The sequence below is a fragment of the Microcaecilia unicolor genome, chromosome 1 (assembly GCF_901765095.1).
Source record: "Microcaecilia unicolor chromosome 1, aMicUni1.1, whole genome shotgun sequence".
NCBI classification, from domain to species: Eukaryota; Metazoa; Chordata; class Amphibia; order Gymnophiona; family Siphonopidae; genus Microcaecilia; species Microcaecilia unicolor.
In genome coordinates, this window is record NC_044031.1 from 629,888,694 (window position 1) to 629,915,305 (window position 26,612).

The 26,612-nt window shown below is 42.3% G+C and overlaps 1 protein-coding gene across 1 annotated transcript in view; it reads left to right on the forward strand.

Annotated features, from left to right (window-relative positions):
- Positions 1–26,612, forward strand: part of DGAT1 (diacylglycerol O-acyltransferase 1) — a 365,492-nt gene that overhangs the window by 239,103 nt on the left and 99,777 nt on the right. Inside the window, exon 12 of the mRNA XM_030220830.1 lies at positions 14,798–14,842. Coding sequence (XP_030076690.1) covers positions 14,798–14,842 — 45 coding nt within the window. The remainder of the gene's footprint in view (positions 1–14,797; positions 14,843–26,612) is intronic.

Below are 26,612 nucleotides of genomic sequence, written 5' to 3' on the forward strand. Positions count from 1 at the left end.
CAACCTTCTGTCCCTGGTGTCCATGGTTCGAACGTCTCAGCAGGTCACGGCTCAGCAGATGTTGAGACTTCTGGAGCACATGGCCTCCACAGTTCATGTAATGCCCATGGCACGTCTACATATGAGATCAGCTCAATGGACCCTAGCTTCCCAGTGGTTCCATGCTGCGGGGGATCTAGAGGATGTCATCCAACTGCCCACCGATCTTCGGAATTCTCTCCACTGGTGGACGATTCGATCCAATTTGACCATGGGATGACCATACCAAGTTCCTCAGCCACGAAAAGTGCTGACGACGGATGCATCTCTCCTGGGGTGGGGAGTTCATATAGATGGGCTCCACAGGGAGCCTCTTCCTTTTAGGAAAAAGGTCTGCAGATCAACCTCCTGGAACTGCAAGCGATCTGGAACACTCTAAAGGCTTTCAGAGATCGGCTGCCCTACCAAGTAATCTTAATTCAGACAGACAAATCAGGTTGCCATGTACTACACCAACAAGCAGGGGGGCACCGGATCTCGCCCTCTGTGTCAGGAAGCCACCCAGATGTGGCTTTGAGCACTCCGTCACGGCATGTTTCTCTAAGCCACTTATCTGGCAGGCGTAAACAACAGTCTGGCCGACAGGCTGAGTAGAATAATGCAACCTCACGAGTGGTCACTAAACGTGTGTAGTCCGCAAGATCTTCTGAGTGTGGGGCACCCCCTCGGTGGATCTTTTTGCCACTCAGATCAATCACAAGGTCCCTCAGTTCTGTTCGAGGCTTCAGGCCCACGACAGACTAGCGTCAGATGCCTTTCTCCTACATTGGGGGACAGGCCTTCTGTATGCATTTCCTCCCATACCTCTAGTAGGGAATACTTTGCTGAAACTCAAGCAAGACCGCGGAACCATGATTCTGATTGCGCCCTCTTGGCCCCGTCAGATTTGGTTTCCTCTTCTTCTGGAGTTGTCCTTCGAAAAACCGTGCGATTGGATTGTTTTCCGACCCTCATCACCCAGAGCAAGGGATCGCTTTTACATCCCAGCCTCCAGTCTCTGGCTCTTACGGCCTGGATGTTGAGAGCTTAGAAATTGCCTCTTTAGGTCCTTCAGAGGGTGTCTCCCAAGTCTTGCTTGCTTCCAGGAAAGATTCCACAAAAAAGTGTTACTCTTTCAAATGGAGGAGGTTGGCCGTCTGGTGTGACAGCAAGGCCGTAGATCCTTTTTCTTGTCCTACACGGACCCTGCTTGAATACCTTCTGCACTTATCAGAGACTGGTCTGTTTGCTTCATGAGAGCTTTGCTTTTTCAAAGGCTCCAGTCAAACCTCCACCAGTGTCATGGGATCTCAACGTTGTTCTCACGCAGCTGATGAAAGCTCCTTTTGAGCCACTGAATTCCTGCCATCTGAAGTACTTCAGCTCGTAGGGTCAGTGAGCTTCATGCCTTAGTAGGTCATGCACCTTATATTGTTTCATCACAACAGAGTAGACCACCGCACGCACCCTAAGTTCCTGTCGAAGGTGGTGTCGTAGTTCCATCTGAACCAGTCAATTGTCTTGCCAACATTTTTCCCCGTCTTCATACCCGCCCTGGCAAAGCAGTTTGCATACCTTGGACTGCAAGAGAGCATTGGCCTTTTACGTGGAGCGGACAAAGCCCTTCAGACAGTCCGCCCAGTTGTTTGTTTCTTTTAACCCCAACAGGAGGGGAGTCGCTATCGGAAAACGCACAATCTCTAATTGGCTAGCAGCTTGCATTTCCTTCACTTATTCCCAAGCTGGGTTGACTCTAGAGGGCCATGTCACGGCTCATAATGTAAGAGCCATGGCTGCGTCAGTGGCTCACTTAAAGTCAGCCTCCATTGAAGAGATTTGCAAGGCTGCAACTTGGTCATCAGTCCACACATTCACATTTCTCGACTGCCTTCAGTAGGATACCCGACGCGACAGTCAGTTTGGGCAGTCGGTGCTGCAGAATCTGTTCAATGTTTAGAATCCAGCTCCACCCCCCCTAGACCCATTTTTGTTTTGTTCCAGGCTGCACTGTCAGTTAGTTGTTTATGGTTTCAGGTCAATCTATGTTATGTCCTCGCCGTTGCAAAGCCCTATTGACCAATGTTCATTGTTTTGAGTGAGCCTGGTTGCTAGTGATACCCCACATGTGAGAACAAGCAGCCTGCTTGTCCTCAGAGAAATCGAAGATACTTACCTGTAGCAGGTATTCTCCGAGAACAGCAGGCTAATTGTTCTCACAAACCCACCCACCTACCCTTTGTAGTAGTTTGTTTGTTTGTTTATATGCTTTTTGATTAAACTGAGGAGGCATGCTCACGCAATGGGCGGGAACTCGTCAGCACATGTGTGGTGCACGCGGTCCGCGCGCCAGAAGGCTCTGGCAAAACCTTTTAATTTTACTGGTGAAACATTTGCCATTTCCTGGGTCGACATGGACGTCGACCCATATGTGAGAAAAATCAGCCTGCTGTCCTCAGAGAATACCTGCTACAGGTAAGTATTTTCGCTTTACCAACCTATTTGACCAAAACGAATACAACAGTTTCACAATTGACAACACTTCATTCCCCATTGATAATAATCTGAAAATTCTAGGTATAATTATAGACAAATATTTAAGATTTGATACTCAAGTTTCCTCAGCAATCATAAAATCTTTCAGATCTCTTTGGAAACTAAAAAAGGATCAGACCCTATTCCTCATCAGAAACATTCAGACTATTGGTACTGTCAATAACATTATCTCAATTTGATTATTGTAATGCCATATATGCTGGCTGTGTAGGGAGTACCTGTTGAAGAAACACCAGAATGCAGACATTACATTATCTTAAATACATTCAATAATCGGTTGAAGGTGTATAGTTTAGGTGTAAGGTGCTAGGTAAGGTATTGTGAAAGGTGTTTTGATGCACCTGAGTAATTTGAGAATGGTTTATTAGGATGTATTTAGTAGGCTTTGTTGAAGAGATGTGTCTTCAAAGCTTTGCGAAAGCTGGTTAGATTGTCCATATTGTTAATATTAACTATTTGGTTAACAAAAAACAACTAAACAATATAACCTTGCTAGCGCTCATTTCATTACTAACAGAAACGGGCCTTTTTTACTAGTATTACATGAATCACAGGTTTTCGCCCCCTCCACAGCACAGAAACAGTACTACACACTCTCCTAGCCAAATTCAAGCAGGAAATAGCAATAGGCAAAAACATCCTCCTCCTCCAATTTGACATGTCTAGTGCATTTGACATGGTAAACCACAATATATTAATAAGATTACTAGATAAATTCGGGATGGTGGAAACATACTTGGCTGGATCAAGGGTTTCCAAACCACAAGAACATATCAAGTAAAATCAAACGCAAGCATATCATCACCATGGAAAGCAGACTGCGGAGTACCACAAGGATCACCGCTATCACCGATCCTCTTCAACCTGATGATGACCCCACTAGCCAAGTCCTTATGCAACCAAGGCCTTAACCCCTTCATCTATGCAAACGATGTCACAATATATATATACCTTACAAATCTAAACTGACAGAAACCACCAACAAAATCAAGATCAGCTTGAACATCATGGACTCTTGGGCAAATGCATTTCAACTAAAACTCAACATAGAAAAAACACACTGTCTTATCCTCTCATCCCAACACAACGCGGACAACCCCACAATTATCAACACCCCAGATTAAACCCTCCCTATCTCAGACAGCCTGAAAATCCTTGGCATTAAATTGGACCGCAACCTAACACTAGAGAGCCAAGTGACATCCACAACAAAGAAAATGTTCCACTCAATGTGGAAACTCAAATGTGTGAAACAATTCTTCCCGAGGGAAACATTTCGCAACCTGATACAATCAGTGGTACTAAGCCATGTAGACTATTGCAATGGAATTTATGCGGGATGCAAAGAACAAACCTTAAAGAAACTTCAGACCGCTCAAAACACAGCAGGTAGGCTTATCTTCGGAAAAACATGATTTGAAAGCGCAAAACTACACTGGCTACCATTCAAACAACGCATTGCTTTCAAAATCTGCTCTCTGGTTCACAAAATTATCTATGGTGAAGCCCTGGGATACATGACAGACTTAATCGACCTACCAACTAGAAACACATCCGAATCAACACGAACGTACCATTGTTTTAACGAATGCTGATCTTTTGCCGAGCCTACACTTGATTTGACATCGGGCTGCTGACATTGTAGGTTGAAAGAAAAGTTGATCGATGAGAGTAAGTGAATGTCATATCCGGAGACAGTGAACTGCTTCATGTGGGGTCTCTGGTTGTCCACGTTCCTAGGATTAATTCTGAACTGAGGTTCGAGGATCGGAGGGTTGAGATATTTTCCCATTATATTTTCCCTCCACAATGGGTCATCGGATCTTTGGGGCCTGAGTGACCTTACAGGAGAGCCTAAACAATAACGCAGTGCTCCCCAGAATCGGAACACTAATACACGTAATCGATCTCCAATCGTTCTCAACTGTACTGTACCAGCCAAGTTACTATTTGCCCATCCACCTAATACACAAGACCCTGCTTAGGGTTTAAATTTTGTCCTTCAATTCATCTATACAGAACCAGCCAGACACTACTCTGCCTCATTTACCTAGTATCACAAGGCCCTGTTTAGGGTCAAAACTTGACCTCCAATTTCAGACATACTGAGCCAGTTAAATCTCTATCTACCACATTTACCAGTATTACAAGTTCCTGTTTAGGGTCCAAATTTTAACCCCTACTATCAACTACATGGAACCAGCTAAGATACTATCTGCTCATCTACCTACCACCTCACGGCCCTGTTTAGCTGGATATTAAAATTAATAGTATTGCTAATTATCCACATGATTCCTTAATATTGTTGTGAAATTAACCATTTAGTCCTGCTAATTATCCACTGTATTCCTTATACTGTTGTGAATCCAACTATTTAGTCCTGCTGATAATCCACTGTATTCCTTATACTGCTGTGAATTCAACTATCTAGTCCAGCTAATTATCCACTGTATTCCTTAATACTGTGTGAATGTACCTATTTGTCCTGCTAATTATCCACAATATTCCTTAATATTATTGTAATTATCAATTTAGTGCTGCTAATTATCCACTGTATTCCTTATACTGCTGTGAATTCAACTATTTAGTCCAGCTAACTATCCTCTGTATTCCTTAATACTGTTGTGAATTTAGCTATTTAGCTGACTCTGTCTCCAGATAGTCCTGCTAATTGTCTGCATTCCCTAATATTGTGAATTTGTTTTTCTACTGACTATCATGTATTACTTCGACGGTATATTCTTATGAATATACTGAATATCATTATTGTTTTGTTAAAATCCTATTAGCTACTACTGCTTTATTGCATTAGGTTGCATTTTACTACATTTTACTATTAACTTTAAGTTTCACCAGTCATACTACCCTAACTGATTAGCCTTACTGTATTTTACAAATCAAAGGCAAAATGATTATTACCAAATTGACCATAATTTTGTATTCCCTATCCTTGATCTCCCACGTACTGACCGTCACTCCCACAGGAAATAATATACCCACAATATTTAATACTTACAGATTACCTAAATTTAATACCCCTCTCCACAAGAATAATTACCAATAAAAAGGAAAATCTACTTATGGTAACAACCAATTTAAAGGAAAGAAAGGACATAACAAGACTAGACTCCAAGAGGATAGACAACTAATCAAAATTAATACATCTTCAACTCTTTCCGAATCCTACCAGCCAATCCAACTGGGATATATTAATGCCAGGTCAGTAGTCAATAAAACAACTAATGTAACGGATTGGATTGTTTCAGATAATCTTGATCTTCTTTTTAATAACGAGACCTGGATTCATGATTCTAAAGACCCAATAATTCTTGACTTATGCCACCCTGGTTACAAAATTACCCACTGGACAAGGAATTGAAAAAGAGGAGGAGGTTTAGCTATAATCCATAGATCCCACTTTACCGTTACTACCATAACCGAATCAATACTTCGCCAACTCGAAATAGCCTCAGTCAGAATTAATCACATAAACCTACCAGACCACCTTAATACAGTCCTGTTTTACAGACCTCCGGGAAACTGGCTTGATTGTCAAACACATTTTATGGACTTTATATCGACTACATGTATGTCATTCTCTAACCTTATTATAATAGGAGATATTAATCTTCACCTCGAAGACTCTAACTCTATGTATGTGAATGCATGGATCTTTTCCTATTATAGGATCTTGATTAGCCAAATATGGAACCAACCCATATTAAAGGACACACACTGGACATCATCACGCATAAATTCTCATCAGACCTAAATCTTCTACTATCATCTACAAAATGGACAGCTGTACCATGGTCTGATCATCACAAATTACATTTTCTCCTCCAATGGCGAAGAAATGACTCACACCATATTAATGAACGCTTATCATACAGCACAAAAGGTCAAATTAACCCAGTTACATTTTGGCAACTATTTTACATGAATGATTGGTCAACTCAAACGGACTCTATTCACTTTCTTCAAGATTGGGACAACAGGTGCAGAAGCATTCTAGACAACTTAGCACCATTACAAACCAGAACCTCATGCAGAAAAAGCTCTATACCACGGTTTAATGAAGAACTGAAAAAATTAAAAACCCAAGTTAGAAGGTTAGAGTGAACATGGAATAAAAAGAAAGATGACTACACTTTCAATGCTTGGAAACATCTACAAAGAAAATACAAATATGCTATTAGACGAACCAAAAGAGCATACTACAAAACTGAAACTGGACCAGACTACAACAATACACATAAATTTTTAACTAATGAGCAAACTATTAGATACCCCACCGATTACCTCTAATAGCACAAACTTACCTTCAGCAGATAATCTTGCTAATTACTTCAAAGAGAAAATTGTTAAGCTACAACTTATGTTACCTATTAATTCCACAGACTATGTAAAATTTCTTGGCTGTCTAGACGCATTATCTGGTGAACATCCAGCAGACAGAACCTGGACTAATTTCAATACACGTTTGGATGATTCCATCTCCCAAATGCTCAAGAAGTTTGCCAAATCTCATTGCAAACTAGACATATGCCCTAACAAGCTTCTAATTCAGCTCCTCAACAATTTATATCTGACCTCACGCTACATATGAATTATATGCTACAAAATGGACTATTCCCAAGGGATAAAGGAAATATTTTACTCACCCCTATACCCAAGGATCCAAAGAAAAAAGCAGATGACTTAACTAACTACCGCCCAGTAGCGTCTGTCCCCCTGATAACCAAGTTAATGGAGGGTATGGTGACCAAACAACTCACTGAATACCTAGATAAATTCTCAATTCTCCACGATTCTCAATCTGGATTTTGGTCTAACCATAGTACCGAAACAGTATTAACCACTCTTCTCACTAAATTCAAATGATCAATAGCAACTGGCAATAACATACTCCTCCTACAATTTGACACGTCCAGTGCATTCGATATGATAAATCATAAAATTTTATTAAATGTTCTGGATTACTTCGGAATTGGAGGCAACGTTCTTAATTGGTTTAGAGGTTTTTTAACTACAAGATCTTACCAAGTAAAATTCAACTCTAATACATCAGCTCCATTGATACCGGAATGCGGAGTTCCCCAGGGATCACCACTCTCCTCGACCCTCTTCAACCTAATGATGACGCCCCTAGCCAAGATGTTATCCAGTCAAGGCCTTAATCTGTACATATATGCAGATGATGTAACAATCTACATCCCGTTTAAAACATTATTTATTAGAAATTATGGATGTTATCAACCACGGCTTCCAAATTATGCATTCATGGGCAAATGCTTTTCAATTAAAACTTAATGCTGAAAAACCACAGTGTCTTATACTTACATCATAACACAAATTCACCTCCATAACCACTCCAAACTTTTCCTTACCTTTCTCAGATACTTTGAAGATCCTTGGAGTAACCATTGATCGTAATCTCACACTTGAATGCCATGTTAAGAATACAACTAGGAAGATGTTTCAGTCAATGTTGAAACTCAGAAGACTAAAACCTTTCTTCCCAAGAAGCAACCTGGTACGATCAATGGTGTTGAGTCATCTAGATTATTGCAATGCGCTGTATGGTGGATGTAAAGAGCATATCATCAAGAAACTTCAGACAGCCCAAAACACCGCAGCTAGACTCATTTTTGGAAAGTCAAAATACGAAAGTGCAAAACCCCTAAAAGAAAAGCTCCACTGGCTCCCAGTTAAGGAACGTTCTGTGCTCAAAGTTTGCACTCTGGTTCATAAAGTCATTCATGGAAATGCTCCGGCATACATGTCAGACCTTATTGATTTACCACTCAAGAACGCTAAAAGATCAACACGCACATTCTTGGGACTTCACTTCCCTAGCTGTAAAGGTCTAAAATACAAACTAGTACATGCGTCCTGCTTTTCTTACATTGGCACACAGCTGTGGAATGCATTACCACTTGATTTGAAAAATATTAATGAGCTTATCAACTTTAGAAAATCATTAAAGACTTTCCTTTTTAACAAGACTTACCATAATAATTAATAATAGGAACTCCCAACACATCACTACTCACTTGATAATCTGTTTTCTGATTTATTGAATTGATTATATCCATTATGTTATACTTGTTATTTATGTAACCAATTGTTTATTTACTCTTGATTGGTGCTTCTTATCCACATTGAGTCTGCAAATAGGTGGGAAAATGTGGAATACAAATGCAATAAATAAATAAATCTGCACTACCCAAGCTGCAAAGGACCCAAATACAAATCAACTTACGCATCCAGTCTCTTCAACATAAGCACACAACTGTGGAACGCATTACCAAAAGCCTTGAAAACTACGTATGACCACCTAAACTTCCAGAAAAAACTAAAAACTAACCTGTTTAAAAAGGTATACCCTACCAGTCCAACATAAATGCCAGATCTCTGCAACAAAACTAAAGTACGTAATGGACATAACACAACTCCTTTGTTGTACAATTCCCTAATGTGGCCGTGCCACATGAACTTTATCTTACCACAACATCACTTTGTATTTGTTTACACCGGAGTCTCCAAACGCCTCTCCGGTACTATGAAAGCCACATTGAGCCTACAAATAGGTGGGAAAATATGGGATACAAATGTAATAAATAAATCTCAGACTACACCTCCCAAATTGCAAAACAGTGATCTACAAAACTGTCCACTCTGCAGACTTCACTTACCTAGGAACCAAATGCTGGAACTCCTTACCACCCAAAATAAGAAGTATACAGGAATATACTAAATTCTACAAAATCCTCAAATCGTGCCTATTCAAACAAACCCTCACAAAGAACAGCCATATCTCAAACAATTAATTATTACCTGAATTGGTTATTACTCTATTTACCATTAATTTTCTCTTTGCTTCACTTACAATTTTTTCATTTTTAATAGATTTTCTAAATGTTAAACATCCATAGCTATCCCAGTATGTTTATGATACTGTATTGTAAAATTGGATTCTTACATTACTTTCTTATGCATTATTCTTTGTTATGTATCCTATACTGTTTATTGTAAGCCACATTGAACTCAATCTTGTTTGGGATAATGTGGGATATAAATGTCATAAGTAAATAAAGATGTTGTAACCAAATACACAGACAAAGAGAATAACAGAACAATATTGTCAGCATAGGAATAATATTGTATACCAAAAAACAGAAAAACCTTTCCAAATCCACTAAGAGATTGAATAAGATGGGGGATAAAGAAGAACCCTGGGAAATACCTTGGCTCAGGTTCCATTCCACTGAATGTTCATCTTGCCAATTAACCTGAACCACTCTGTTTAAAATAACAAACAAACAATAAACCAATTTAGCGCTATCTCAGAGATTCCAAGATCTTTCAACTTATTCAACAAACAGTCATTGTGAACTAAATCGAATGCAGCAGATAAATCCAACTGCATTAAAAAAAATGTGAGTACCAATAATCCAGAATCATTCTCAATTCGGTTAATACTGCTCCTAAAACTGTTTCCGTACTAAATAGAGGTCTAAAAGCAGACTGCATTGGATCCAACGGCTGATGACAATTTAGATGTAATAGATCTGTGACTATTGCTTCTACAATTTTTGTAACAGTAGGAAGGTTTGCCACAGGATGATAATTACAACTCTCCTGACTGTTCAGTGCAGGATTTTTTTTTTAAACAAAGGTGGCATAATCCTTCTCATTTGTTTTACAACGACTCCAAAGTAGCTATTCCCCTACAGAATCAGGTAAACATTTGAACGGTGTTGCATAACATGGATCCAACAAACATCTACCTTTTGCAAAATGCACTGTAAAAGACCTCAACTGTTTTCCTGAAACTAGGGTAAATGAATTCCAAATTGTATATACAGGGATACCCTCTAGTTCAGGATTCCTACAAATGCTTGAAACAAATCCTCTTGCCTTCTTTAACTTCTTTGTAACACCAATTGTATGATGTAACCTGACATGGCTATGCCATGACAGTTCTCTGTAAGCCACGTTGAGCCTGCAAATAGGAAAATGTGGGATACAAGTGCAATAAATAATAAATAATAATAATTCTTTGATAGATAAACACAATCTAATCCCCTCTGATCAATAGTTGAGCTACTTCTTGTTATTTTCCTAATTTTCTCTTGAAAAAATAGGAAAGATTCTGGTCAATAATAGCTGTTGTTGGGTTTTGAATTGGAGGTGCTATTAAAGATTTCACTAAACGAAATAGCTCAGTGGAAGATTTAGTACTCTCACTTATCCACAATGAATAGTATTTCTGCTTAGCTACCACTCTATGATCCTTATAACATTGTATCTCAGCTTTCCATTGGTCCTCTAATTCCTTTGCGCTTTCTCCCACCTGTGCTCCAGCTTCTTATATTCCTGCTTTAATTGGCCCTGTTCCTCTGTAAACCAGGCCCCTTGTCACGTACCATGTTCTTTTCTTTTAATGGGGCTATTTTATCCACAACTCCTATCACTTGTCCCACAAATCTTCAATCTCCAAATCTACCCCACAAGGAAGGGAACTCGTCACCTCTCTCCATGATAGGTCAGCATCTATTTCCCCTCTTTTCCAAATGTTTTCTATCTTAGTGTTCTTGAACTTAGACTTAGATAGACAGTAAATTCCTGCAATTCACGATCAGACCAGAGTACTTCCTCTGTCATCCAATTATTTACTAAATTACTTCCTTCAGTGTCAATAGAGGAAAAAATTCCATCTAACAAATGACCTACCTGATGAGTACTCACAGAGGAGTGGCCTAGTGGTTAGGGTGGTGGACTTTGGTCCTGGGAAACTGAGGAACTGAGTTTGATTCCCACTTCAGGCACAGGCAGCTCCTTGTGACTCTGGGCAAGTCACTTAACCCCTCATTGCCCCATGCCACACTGAGCCCGCAAAGAGGTGGGAAAATGTGGGATACAAATGCAAACAATAAATAAATAAATAAATGTAAGCCGCATTGAGCCTGCCATGAGTGGGAAAGCGCGGGGTACAAATGTAACAAAAATAAATAAAATAAAAAATAAATTAATCCAAGATCTAAACTTTCCATAAATTTCATAAAGGGAACATACCCTAATATCTTCACTGCATTCCAAATGTAAATTAAAACCTTCCAATACCACACATGATTTAAATATAGTACACCGTTAAATAAATGAGACCCATCTATTTACTCAGACCTTTTCCTCTACTATATGATATAGTTCACCTATCTTTTTTTTTCTAAGCTTGGGTTTTAAGGTTTGAATTTTATATATAATAGTATGTCTATTTTTTAGATTTTCTATTTTGTAAACCACGTTATGCCTATTAAAGCCACAGCGGTATATCAAGTTTTATTAAATAAATAAAATAGGTCTACTTCTGTATAATTCCAGTTTCCTGGGGATCTATAACACACCAGTAGCGGAGTCATGTGATGTCTAGAACAGGAGGCTGCCTGTTCAGCTCCTCTGTCTCCCCATCACATTTGCTACCTATCCTGACTGACTTTTTACAAGAGATGACCATCAAAATTTCAGGATTCTCTGCTTTTCTAGCAGGCTTGAAGAAAGGACGATGTTGATGTATAATTAACTACTTATGGCGTAGAGGCTGACTCATAGGGCTGTAGAGAACGGGAGCTGAAGCTAAGATGGTGTTGCTTTCAGCCCCACTAAGTTCATTGATAAGCTCCCTTTGGCCCAAGGAAATTGTGTTGGAAGTGCGGGTAGTTGTGGAAATGGCACTGGATGCTAAACTGCAGAAAATGCAGGAAAAAATCAAAGCGGCACATGATTATTTAGATAGCATTGACTTAGAATTTAATGCACTAGAGGTTGTAGTGCAGAACAAGACTTGAGATATGGATCAGCTTCATCTCAGTTTTCAACAGATAAAGCACTAAGTGGATGACTTGGAGAGCAGAGCCCGATGCAAAAATTTGCACTTCATGGGACTTTCTGAATTCATAAAGGATGATTTTTTGGTGCAGACTTTGGAGACTTGGATTCCAAATTCTTTACACCTGTAGTCCCTTGATGACCCTTTCAAAATAGCATGGGCTCACTGGTTGGGCTCAGGGACTGGTGCATCATTGAAGCCTAGGGTGGTTTTGTGCACTTAGCATATAAGCAAGCTATACTACAGGCTCTACGAGGAGGAAAGAGTATGGAATTTTTCTTCTTTCCCTATTTAACACCTTTACATCACTAATCATATCTAATATCCTTGAATGGCAAAACCATAACAAGACTATGTAAGCCACATTGAGCCTGCAAATGGGTGGGAAAATGTGGGATAAAAATGCAATAAATAAATAAATAAAATTGCAATTACAAAATTTTATATTTTCAGGACTTTACTGCTAAGATACGTGTTGCTCAGAAAGTTTTTGTGCCATTATGTTCTGAGCTTTATCTCCAAAAGATTTCATGTGCCTTTCTTTACTCAGTGAGACTTTGAGTCAACTATGATGGCAAGGCTCTTATTTATTTTATTTTATTTTTTACTACTGTTGAAGCAGCAAAACCTTTTTTGCAAACTATCCCAGCCAGACAGGGCATTTAGATGCTGCTCCTGTGAGTTTTGACTGTGCTTGAAGTTATGCTAGATTGTTTCTTTCTTTCAGTGTTAATTTTACTTTGTATATGTCACCAGCACATAGCGGAACATTTTATCATCACTTTACATCTTTTCTTGTATAAGTCCCAATTTCGATTGTTCAGGATAAGGGATCTTTGGGATGGTATAGGCAGGTGGGGGAGGGCAGGGGATATTCACGTGTCTGCCCCATATATTGGGGTAATTTTTAATATAGGGGTTGGGGTAGAGAAGAGAGGTTGGGAGGGGAGGATTATGGTAAATAGAAGAATGGGAGGTTGGTGGGGATAGATACAGGTTGGGTGGGGTTTTGGGTTGAGGGAGGTTGGGAGAAAATGCAAACCTACTTGATGACTGTTGAAAGTTTGAAGACATTGTTGCTTGTTCTATGATGTCATCAATAAAAATGAATTAAAAAAAACCCCACCAGTAAGCCTACTGGGTCCTTTGCTTCATCAGACTTTACCTTTATTCAAAGCCCTTCCCAAGCCTTCCTGAACTAAACTTTCTACTAAGTCTTAACCGTGTTAAAAATCACTGAGATCCCACCCTCTTTTTTTTTTTTTTTTTTTGTTCTAACAACTGAATGAATGACATACTCAGCTGGGCATATCGTATTTTGAGCCATCATTGTCAGAAAACCAGGTTTCTGTAATTATCATAAGATCTAAAACTCTATCCATGATTAAATCCTGAAGGATATCTGATTTATTCAATACAGATCTAGCTTTGATATAGCAAACAGGAACAGGGGTTATGTCCTGTTTTTAACAATTGACAAGCTGAACAAGTGCTGCATTCATGCCAATAACTAGCACATTTGATAAAGAGTGGTAATTGGCTAAATTTGTCAAATCACTTAAAGATTGCTTAACTAAAGGTTAAATTACAGCCTGTTTCAACTTAGATGGATAAAAGTATATAGTTAAAAGACCCAAATAATCTCAAGTACCATGGGAGCAAAGGGTCCCTTTTACAAAGGTGTGGAAGGGCCAGCGCGCACCAAATCGACACCACCACCCGGCTAGTTCATGAGCTGGGTGGTAATTCTGAATTTGGCGCATGCTGAATCCCATGGTAGAAAATAATTTTCTACTGTGGGCCACTTACCTGGTGGTAAACAGCAGTTGGTGCACACTGCATACTTACTGCGCAGGTAGTGCATGAGACCTTACCACTAGGTCAGTGTGTGGCGGTAAGGTCTCAGGCCGAAAATGGACACGCGGCGGTTTCAATTTTAGCACACGTCCATTTTATAGCCCCTTAAAAGGGCCCTTTTTCCTAGATGCGGTAAAAAAAAAATGGCCCAGCATGTGCCCAAAAGACGCACTCGCACTACCACAGACCACTTTTTACTGCGGCTTAGTGAAAGGACCCCAAACTGATCCTTTAATTCATTCACTAAAGAAGTAAGGCAGGGATCCAAAGGACACAAGGTAGATGTTAAAGAAGAAAAATCAATATTTCATCAAAATCCGGAATCTTAAACTGCTCCCTTTGTATGAGACCTGGATGCCAGGGGGCACGATGCTGACATCACAAGGCTATAAGGAAGCAATGCTCTCTTGTCACACAGAATATAGCACAACTTCTCAGACTGTAATTGTGCTAATCAACTCTTTTGATCTTTTGCAGGATATGGACTATAGCAGAATGATAGAACGCCTCCTGAAACTCGCAGTAAGTATTAAATGCCACACTCTTCTACTTGTATTGTAGCAGTGTTGTTCAAAGTACTAGGTCAAAATACTTAAGTAAAAGTAAAAATAAACGTATACTTTAATACTAAAGTAAAAGTACAGTGAAGAACACATGAAAGTATAAAAGTAATTTCCTAATATAATACTTTTTGAGTAAAAAGTAAAAGTACTGCAATTACAATGGATTCAACTATTGTTAACATTTTTATCCCAACAACTTTATTGCTCTACAGTTCAATCTACTTTGCTTTTAGCAAAACTAAATTTTTGAAAATGACTTGTTACTCGTGTGTGAGTCATTAATCCAGCACATCTATAAAGGCTCAACAACTGCAGTAGCAGAAAGTGGATTGGTTCAGTGTGATAAAAAGTTCCTTCAGATCAGCTCAGGTTACAGTATTACTGATGTCTTCTGACTAGGAGGCAGATGCACTAAAGCTAAATGAGCCTTTAATGACCTTCCAACGAGGAAAATTTGATCCGTTGCATGCATCAAAGGGCTTTTACCGAGGAAGCCAGCAGCTAACGAAAACGGAATGGAGATGAGCAATTAGTGTGAAAACCCCATTGAAACGACATGCACTAACCTTTTCCGATTGCCTTTACGCAGGAAAAAGGCAGGAAATCTAACGAGAGGTCTGGACCTCTCGTTAGGACAGCTCTGTGCCAGGAAAAATCATTAAGTGAAAAAATAAACAAACTTTGAGCCAATCCCAGCGCATTAGCAGAGCTAAAAGCGCTGTGATTGGTCCAAAGGACGTCAGAAAACACATCAAATAAAAAAAATAAAAAAAGGATCGGGAGGGGGCAAGGGCGCTCATCAGGAGCGTCCTGTATGGACGGCCTTGCCCCCCCCCCCCCCCCCCCCCGCTGCTCCCCACTTTCCGTCAGAAGGAGGCGGGGCCTGGGCCAGGGAAGAAGAGACGTCATGGAGACTCTACAACCAACACAATAGATCTTCCTGCCCGTGCAGCGCTTCTGAAAGAGGTGAGAGGCGCTGCTCGGGTCGTTAATAGGGAGGGGGGTCTCGGTGGAGGGGGGGAGCGGCGTAGTCGACCTCAGGGGGGGCAGCGGGGGCGGGGCACGGGGCGAAAGAATGACGGGAGGCGGAGTTAGCTCTGCAGAACACAGGAACAGGAAGGGAGGGGGACCGGGGAAGCCAGCTAGCATTTTGCTTTTTCGGGGGGGGGGGGAGCGGCAGAAAGTGGGGAGCAGCGGGGGGGGGGGGGGGCAAGGCCGTCCATACAGGACGCTCCTGATGAGCGCCCTTGCCCCCTCCCGATCCTTTGTTTTTGGATTTTGCTGACCGGGTAGCCACGTGTATGTGTTGTGGCTTTTTTGTTTGTTTGTTTTTACGTTTGCAGCATGCGCAGAGCAGCCAGCAAAACGCTTGGCTGCTCTGCACATGATTTAGGGGCCGATTACCGATGTGTATTGTGATTCTTTGATACATTGTACGTTTGAATACCGATCTGAGCATGTGTGACTTTTTTTTTTTGGTGCATTCTTCGTTTTTTAAAAATCGTTAGGGACTTTAACGATTTTGATTTTTTTACATTTGGTTGCTGCATCTGCCTCTAGATCTGCAGGTTATGGTCAAGGGAACCTCTGAAACACTTGACTTCTATATAGCAAAGAGTATTTTATCACCATTATTGTCATTATCATCGGCATTAGAAATTGTGCTGTCTAATTCATCACTTGCTTCTTCATCATTATCTTTATCATCATCATCATGCTGTCCAGTTACAGAGAAGGCTTTCACAAATTTAGAATCATTGTGGTCATAGGCGCCCGGTATAAGAGGCTTGGGGAGGCTTAAGTTACAAACAGCAGCAGGATGGCTCTTGGATCCGCAGTTTCTCATTCTCCGACCATCGCCGTCTTTGTTCTTTTCCGTTCTTGCTGCTTGCGCCCCGCCGCGGTTTCTCCTCTTTCCCTCCCCCGCGCCAACGCGCCACTCTCACACTCCAGCTTTCAGGGATGCGCTGCATAATTGAGTCCTGCTGAGTGCTCCTGAGTCCCGCCTTAATTGCTAGCAGTACTGTAGTGAATAGCGATCATCGTCATCTGCTTCGCCTCAGCCAGTCAGAGCCAGCCTTTCCTACCAGGGCTCCCGACCTGTCATGATGCAACTTTCTGCAAAGGCGGGAACACACGGGCGGGGCCATTACTGAGTAAGGAAGGCTCAAGGCTGGCTAAGAATGGCTGTCTGAGGTGTTCCCACTTCCTTCCCAAACCAGAAAAGGAAATTGTGGCACGATTTCAGGAGAGGTAGGTGCTGACTCTGAAGGAGCTCATTGTTGTGAATACTAATCCACCCAGTGTGGCTGTTGAGCTTGAATACTAGTGTTCCCAGACCTAAATTGTGGCATGCTGCACATTGGATTTCAGGAGAGGTGCTGACTCTGAGACAGGTTTTATATTATAAGTCAAAATAAAAAAATAAATATTTTGTTTCATGCAGATCACTTTTGTTTAAACATAACTAAATGGGCTCTAAGCCCCTAATGCTTTTGGTTTTCTTATATTTTGTTTGTGATGACTTATACTGTGCCAAAATTGAAATTTGAAAATTATCTCTATCTGGTTGTTAATAAAAGGAGCTCATTGTGAATACTATCCACCCTAAAAGGATGTTTTGTGGCCTTACATGAGAATTGTGATATGATCCCTTGTTTTATATTGTTGACGGTCTGTGATGTTGTCCGTTTGGGTGGTATATTGGTGTATTAGGGTCTGCACAGTGTAATATTTATGGTACACTAAGGTTCTGAGTGTGTTTTTGCACAAAGTTGTGCATAGTGTTTTCCAGTTGAGCGATTGTGGTTAGTATATGCTTTGAGCAACCACTTTATTCTTTGACATATGATACATATCTAATATCTAAATTTAATAAAAGGTATTAATTGTGACTATTTTATTTTTACCTTTTTTTCTGTGTTAGACAATTATGAATGTAAGCTCCGCCCCTGACCCCGCCCCCTTAGGCTCCCCAAACAGTTGGGCCACCGACCGCCTATGATTGTGGTGTTCTAACAGTTTTTCGTCTGATGGCAAACTGTTTGAATATCTTCCAGAACTGATGCAAGAAAGTCAAATGTGTGGGAACCTTTCAGTCTTAAGGCCAGACAAGCAATCTTCCTCTAAAGACTCTTATCAATCCAGTGGGCAGATACCCCAGTGTAAAATTTCTCAAGGGGATGATGAGGAGTCTGTTGTGGTAGAGACATATGTCTGTTCACCAAGAATTGCTACTAGCTTCAGGTTCACCTCCAGTTTAAAAGGATCCAACTCATCACTGTTCTGTGTGGCTGGAGACCAGTTACCAGTTCAACAAACACAGGCAACTCCACTGTTCTTATAGGCTGTATTCCCCTAACAGCAAAGTTTAAAATGAGATGATCCACTGTTTGCGTGATGAGGTTTGCAGTAACAGAATCCTGTTCCCAGTTTTACTGTTTCATTTGGTTTACGGAGGAATTGTCATTTACATCTCCCTTCCGTGTTTACTTTATTCTTTTAACTGCAAGCATCACATGTAATTGAGTAAAAGTAGTAAAAATTGGTAAAATTATTACTTCAATAAAAGTAACAAATGTTCTCCGAGGACAAGCAGGCTTGCATATTCTCACGCGTGGGTAGACGCCGATCCGCATTGTCCAGTTCAGCATTAATGCTAAAGTAAAAAAACAGAGCTTTAATGAAGTGTGAGCCTTGCTCCACTGCGCATGCGCAAGTGTCTTCCCGCCCGCTGTGCGAACGTGGTGCTCTCAGTTTCATTTTCTCCGCGTGAAGAGAGGCTGCGTTCTACCAGTGCTCTTCAAACATTTGGTTTTTGGAGCTTTTGACTGCCTTTGGCTTCTTTTTTCTTATTTATTTTTCTTTCTTTCGCCTTGTGTCTTAAAAAAAAAAAAAAAAAAAGAGTTCCTTTATTTCTTAGCTTTCTTTCTACTCGCGTTTAAGTTTCCTTTCTTTTTTGAAGTGGGCTGCCTTTAGGCCCTGACTTTGGTCGGAAACCCCTTTTTTATGCCTTTGCCCTTTTTTCAGGCACCATTGAGCCATTTGATTTGACTGGCGAAGTCTTCCCTTCCATGTCCATCAAGACTCCCAGTGGCTTCAAGCGTTGTACCCGGTGCAACCGGACCATCTCAGGAAAAGACACCAATTCAGTGTCTGCAGTGTCTGGGGCCGGACCATAGACCTGCTAACTGCGTGCTCTGTCTTTGTATGAAGAAGAGGACCCAGGTTTCCCGAGAGGCTCAACGCAAGAAGATTTTTGGAGCCAGGTCCAGTTCCTTGAAGTCGGCATTGAGGTTGGAAGTGTCAGCATCGACGTGTGTTGTACTGGCTTTGGGAATATCGATAAGCATGGCTGCTTTGAGACCTCAGGACACAGGGAGCAGTGAGGCATTGAGTGGGTCTCCACCTATCTCAAGGTCTCCTGCTGTACAGACCCACCGGGACGATCCATTGTCGGACCCGACTCCGAGGCGACTTGAGGATTTGACGTCTTCCTTCTCAGCACTGAGGAGTATGGGTGATGTGCTTCGGGTGAAGACTAAGAAGCACCAACATCTCTCCCCCTCGCTACACGCTGGGAGCTCCAGGGATGTGGCACCTGGGAAGCATTGGCGTTGGGAGGACCACTCTCCCTCCATCCAAAAGGTGCCGATGCTCTTATCTCCAAATCAGCCAAGTATCGACCCCAGCGGTTCTGCAGCCTGTGCCCCAATCAGTACCTCAACTTTTCCTGATGTCGGCCCTCAATGAGCGCATCCGGGCCTTGCTCCCTGAGTTTCTGGATGGCCTTATGCAGTGATATGCGTCGGTGTCGGGGTGTTTGCGCCTACCATACCTCCCCCTGTGGCCACACCAAAAGGTCTCTGGTGCTGACGCCACCTGTGGCCCCGGTGTTGACTGCCACCCAGGCTGGTACCCCCTCGACGTCGGTGGAGGAAGCTTTGCTGAAGTCTCGGCGGGAGCCGGTCTTTCTGCTGTTCTCAAGGAAAGGGTTCCTCGGCAGCGAGGCAGGCTTGGTCTCGGTCATCTCTTAGAGAGATTTTATCTGACACTGAAGAGGAGCGCTCATGGGAATCAGAGGAGGATCCCAGATACTTTTTCTCTGTTGAGTCTTATGGGATCCTATCTGAGCCCTCCCCACCACCTGAGAGGAGACAGTCTCCACCCGAGAGTCTTTCTTTGCCATCTTTTGTGAGGGAAACGGACAATCAGGTTGCAATGTATTGCAACAACAAGCGGGGTGGGGGGGGGGGCACCGGATCTCGCCCTCTATGTAGGGAAGCTGTCCGGATGTGGCATTGGGCTCACCTTCACGCCATGTTTCTCCGACCCACTTATCTGGTGGCCGCAAAAACCTGGCCAACAGACTGAACAGGATAATGCAACCACACGAGTGGTCTCTTCACATCAGCGTAGCCCACAAGATCTTCCAAGCGTGGGGCTCTCCCTCAGTAGATCTTTTTGCCACTCAGACCAATCACATGGTCCCTCAGTTCTGTTCCAGGCTTCAGGCCCATTTTGAGACTAGTGTTGGATTGCTTCCTCAATTGGGGGCAGGCCTCCTGTATGCTTATTCTCCAATACCTGTAGTAGGAAAGACTTCATTGAAACACAAGCAAGACCTTGGAATCATGATCTGATCGCACCTTATTGGCCGAGGCAGATTTGGTTCCTTCCTCTTCTGGAATTATCCTCTGAAGAACCTTGGAGATTGGAGTGTTTTCCGATCCTCATCACTCAGAACAAGGGATCGCTTCTACATCCCAACCTCCAGTCTCTGGCTCTCACAGCTTGGATATTGAGAGCTTAGAATTAGCATCCTTGGGTCTTTTATAGGGTGTCTCCCGGGTCTTGCTGGCTTCCAGGAAAGATTTCACTAAGAAGTGTTACTCATTTAAATGGAGGAGGTTTGGAGACCACGTGACACCATGCTGGAGAAACATTGATTCCTCTATCTCCTGCCTTCACCCTGCTACCTATGCCCTTTACTTATTTTTTCCTTTCATTAAAACCGGTCTTCTGGCGGAGATAAGGTTCGTTGAAGTGGTGAGGAGACTTTTTTATTCTCCGGTTGCTGAATGGCAAGTAAATCTGCTTGCAAAGATAAAGATCGGGGTCAACTTCTTGAAAACAAGATGGCGGCGTCAGCTAGCCCTCTGTCTCCTCAGTGAGTTCAGCATGGGCCGGGGAGATTACTGCGGAGGTAACAGCAGCTTTGGAAGCAATATTGGTGAAAAAGCTGCAGCCTATTGAAGCTAAGTTTGAATGAGTGGAGGCATAGGCAGGGCCGGCACAACGCTGCAGGCAGCTCTCCCTCCGTCCCGCTCTCAGCTCCCCAACCGACAGCCCTCCTCTCCGTTCCTTCCTACCCCCCCAACACATGTTTAATCCTTTTATTTTCAGTGGCAGCGACAGCAGTGAAGAAGAAAGCACTGCGGGGTATGCGGGGGAGGGGGGATGTTTGAGAGACCATATGGCATGCAGGCGAGAGAGAGATAGACCAAATCACTTGTGGGACAGGGCAGAGTTCTTCTGCCCACCCATCTTGGGCCCAGGCCCACCCAAAATTGGGTGTCTGGCTATGCCCCTTGAGTGGAGGGCAGTTAAGAGAGGAGAAATGTTGGACAAGGATGGAGGGAAGGAAAGACAAAGGAAGGAGATGCACACGGATGGAGGGGAAGGGAGAGAGGAGAAATGCTGGACATGGAAGGGAGGGGAGGGAAGACAGAGGAAGTAGATGCACATGGATGGAGGGGAGGGGAGTGAGGAGAAATGCTGGATATGGATGGAGGGGAAACTGCTGAATTTAAGGGCTGGATCGGAACACTTTGAGGGCAGATACTGAAACTCGAGGAAGGATAGGGACAGGGCTACAGATGGTAGACAGGATGCATAAGGACACAGGAGGATGGTGGACACGGTGAGTGAAAAAATATCAAATGGAAAGAAGACACCATAAAACAGAAACTGGGACCAAAGGGAATAGAAAAACTAAATGCTCAGACAACAAAGGTAGAAAAAAGTATTTTATTCAGAATTTATTAATTGGAATATGTCAGCGTTTGGAAATGTGCATCTGTGATATTTTGCATTTGTTTCAATTTTGCTAGTATTGCTGCATGCCGAGTTTAACTTCTTGAGGTAACTTTCCAGTTCAGTATTTTGCCTTCATATTTTTTTATTTCTACTTCCTTGTGTCGTATCTGTTGTCATGTGTTTTTCATTTGTGATCAAGATGCAGTATTCTGCTAGTGTGTAGTATTTGCAGCCCTTATTGTTTTGTTTTTTTCATTAGGTAGTGTACTGGTGTTTTAGAGCCCGGTGTAATTACAGTGCTGCCTTTCCACGCATAAGATTGTAGCTCGTCCTGTCCTTGGAATTAGTTCTGTTATGGTTTGGTAAGGTTAGGAGTGTGTTTTTGCACAAGTTTGTGTATAGTGTTTTGCAGTGGAGAGATTGTGTGTTGGCCTTTCTGAGGTGGTACCAAAACATCAGAAAGGGTTTTAGAGCCTAAATCATGACACACTACATCTTGAAGGATCTACATATAGAGCTTATGCATTTCTAAGGTCTACACTGGCATAGTATGGGAAAGGGGGTGGGGAAATACTACTGGAGAGGAAGAGGGAGTGCTGGGTAAGGAGGAAAGAAGGAAGGAAGGGAGAAAGAGCTGGTTTTTTTGGGAATAATCATAATATATATATATGTATGAGATAACTCATACATATTCATTATGGTTATTCCCCAAAAAAAGCCAGCTCTTTCTTTTTTTTTTTTTTTGTTACATTTGTACCCCGTGCTTTCCCACTCGTGGCAGGCTCAATGCGGCTTACATGGGGCAATGGAGGGTTAAGTGACTTGCCCAGAGTCACAAGGAGCTGCCTGTGCCGGGAATCGAACTCAGTTCCTCAGTTCCCCAGGACCAAAGTCCACCACCCTAACCACTAGGCCACTCCTCATATGCAAATGAATGTGCTAATATGCCCCGTCCTATCCTTTGCCCCTCCAAATGAAACAGTCAAACTACATCCATGGAGTGGAGGTAAAGTTGGACGAATTTGGCAGAGAACTAGTAGCATTTCAACAGCACACTGGTGTTCTCGAAGATAGAATTCAGGGGGTGACGGATACCCACTCATGCCATCAATCTAAGCTCAAGGCTCTGGAGGAAAAGCTGGAGGACCTGGAAAATAGGTCCAGGTGAAAAAATTTATGTTTGATTGACCTCCCAGAGACTCTTAAAGACCTGAGTGGCATGTTTGAGACCTGGCTGATGGAGTTACAGTTGCCGGATATATCTGACCCCATATGCATCTAGTGGGCCCATAGACTGGGGACAAGACAACCAGCTACTCTCTCTGTGATTTTGCACTTACTCAGTTTTGCCCACAAGGAAAAGATTCTTTGTGTGCTCCGCATTGGTAAAGCCCTACCTTTTGAGGGATCTCGGGTGTTATGCTTTCAAGACTACTCAGCAAGTGTAGCGGTGAAGAGACAGAACTTTGTACCTATCTGCTCCAATCCCCATGAAAAAAACATCAAATTTGCACTGCTATACCCCGCTAAACTGCGGGTCATTTACCAAGCAAAGACCTTGTTTTTTAACATGGTACCTGAAGCCCAGACTTTTTTAAACCGGCTCAACCGTGAGGCGCCAGAGATTGGTAACCAAGGAACTCCATGAAGTCCATCACATGAATTCCATCATCGCCAGGGAATGACAACTAAGGAACACCGCAAAGATCTATACTCATATTCAACTACCGCACATGGCTGATTTTTTTTTATTTTCCTCTGCCTGTTCTACACTTTTATAGCAGGACAGATTTCCAGCGTGACTGCACTAGCTTTATTGCAGGGGTGCTTGCCTATTGGTGGAGAGCAAGCACCATACTAGACTGGCCATCCTATGCTTCTGATCTGCTTTTTTGCTGGTTGAATGAGTGACCATCCTTGCTGCTCTCTCTCACAATTTTGAAATGTTAATATGGTCTGGGGGAGGACTTTAAGGTTTGGCTTTCATACTCTCTGCTTTTAAACCTCCGTCCTCTTATATGGTTTCTAGCATGTGTGAGTGTATGCGAGGTGTTTTTTGGTTTTGTTTTGTTTTCTTTTTCCTCCCACCTATTTTAGAACTTTATGGCAGGACATGAGTTCAGCCGTACATGCATTGATTGGCTTTCCTTTAGGGGCATTCACCCTTAGGTGGAGAGCAATGGTCATGTAATTGTCTGATGGGGCCAAGTACCACAATAGACTAGCCAACCTTTGCTTGTGTCCTGCTCTTTGTTGGTAGAGAGGGTGATTACCCTTGCTTTTATTCCTTATGATTCTGACATGTTACTATGGTGTGGGGAGGACTTTGAAGGCTGGCTTTCATACTCTTGACTTCTAAACATCCTTCCTTTTCTTTTATGGTTTATAGCATATGTGAGTGTATGCTAGGTGGGTTTTTTGTTTTGTTTTGTTTTTTTATGTGTGCGTGCGGATCTTCGAGCTTTAGCATTAACGGCGGTGTGCTGTAGAGACACCAGTTGGGAAAAGGCTATCGGTTATACTATGGGCTTTGTGGACTCATGAGAAGGGTAAATGGGTGTCGGGTGGATGGGTGTTGGCATGTGGTCAGTCTGTCTTCTGAGACTAGTTACTGTATTGGGCTTTTGGGGGGACAGGGAGGGGGGTTGGGATGGGAGGGTGGGGAATGGGTGGACTGGGTTGAGGAGGGAATGTGGGGGAGTATCTCTTCTCCCATTAAGCGTTCTAAAATACTGCAGGCTCTACAGAGACATCATGTTGACATTGCATTATTACAAGAGACACATCTGACAGACTCTGAGCACCATAGGCGCCCCGTATAAGAGGTTTAGCCTCCCCAGCCCAAATGCAACCTTCCTCTCCTCTTTTGGAGTGCTGCTTCGTGCTTCCCAATCTAACAGAAGCATGAAATATAAACTGGAGCTTCCCCTCCCCGCTACCCCCCCGCCACGCCTCTGTGTTCCCTGATTCAGCGGCTGTCAACAAACAGAGTGTGCGCAGGGCCATAAACAACCTCCTTGGCCATAAAGCTCTGCACATCGCTTCCTGGAATCCTGCCTGAACAGGATACTGCATCATAGGGGGTGGGACCAGAACAACTGTCAGCAACGTGCAGAGCTCCATGGCCCCGCGCACAGTGTCTGTCTACCGACGGCCACTGAATCGGAGAGGCAGCGGATCTGGAAGAAAGGCAGCTTCTTTTTCTTTCTGTGGCTGGGGGAAGAAAAAAAGATAGAGACGGTAATGCTGGAGATAAGAAAGAGAGAGGATGATGGGGAGGGAAGAGACAGAGTCACAATGCTGGATATTTGGGGGGGGTCAGACAGAGGAGCAAGCCTGGATATTTTGGGGGAGAAGAGGCAGATGGGCAAAGCTGGATATTGGGGGGGAGAGAAGAGACACAGGGGCAAGTCTGGATATTGGGGGAGGGAAGAGACAGAGAAGCAAAGCTGGATAGTGGAAAGAAAAACAGGGAATACTGCATGGTGGAAAAAGAGAGGCTGAGATGAAGAGTGGTTGAGTGAAGAAGAGAGAGGGAGGAGCAATGCTGGATAGCGGGGAGGGGGAGAGAGAGAGGAGATCCTGGGTGCCTGGGGCAAGGGAAAAGAGAGAAGAGATGCTGCATGGCAGGGAAGAGGGAGAAAGTTGGATGGAGGGAGAGAAACAGAGAGGAGATTATAGCAGGCGGGGAGACACATACACACACAAAATCTTGGATGGTGGGGTGGGAGAGAGAGAGAGAAAAAGAGGAGATTGTGGATGTTGGGGGGGGGGGGGGGGAGGAGAGAAAGAGAGAAAAACAGATCCGATGTGGCTGAGGGGGAGTTGAGACACACACACCCTGGGTGAGGGAAAAAGATGGAACGCAGGGAAAATGAAGCATGGATAAGTCTGAGTGGTCAGAGAGGCAGAAAAATGGAAGAAAGCAGAAAAGAAAATATTAGTGTATGGGATGGATGTAGTGGAAGATGTGAAGAAGACATGCAAAGAGAGAAAAATGATAAATGGAAAGGAGATATGGAAAGAGTTAAAAGAAGACAGAAAGGCAGTAACCAGAGACTGCTACCTGCACAATTAGAAAAATTAGATGCCAAACAGCAAAGGTAAAGTTATTTTTAATGTAGAATGAAGTAGCCATGTTAGTCCACTTTAAAGGTTAACAAATGAAAATAAAACAAAATGTAAAATAAGAAGACAACCCTTTATTGGACTAAATATATTTTTTGACTTGCTTCAGTGGTCTAAACCTCCTTCCTCAGGTTACTAAACTCCAAAAAGCTAGTCAAAAAATGTATTAAATTAGTTCAATAAAAAGGTATCACCTTATTATACATTTTTGTTTCAAATATTTAGTCATTTTTAATTTAGTGAGTGGAATGTGTCTGTTTTTAAAATTTCAATCTGTTATCTTTATATTTTGCAAGTACAAAAGAACATGCATCACAGTATTTACTTCTCTGGTATTGCACTGTATGCAGAATCTGGTATATTGGTGTTTCAGTTAAATTTTTGTCTAAATATTTATATTTTAATTTGAGGTTACCTATTCTTTACGTGGTGAGGGCCTGTTTGTTTGTATGTGAATAAAACCAGGTATAGTGTTAGCACTGAATGTCTGAATAAGATGGATTCACACTAATCTCACTTGTTCAGATTTCCCAATAGGTGTATTGATGTTCTATTGAAATGTG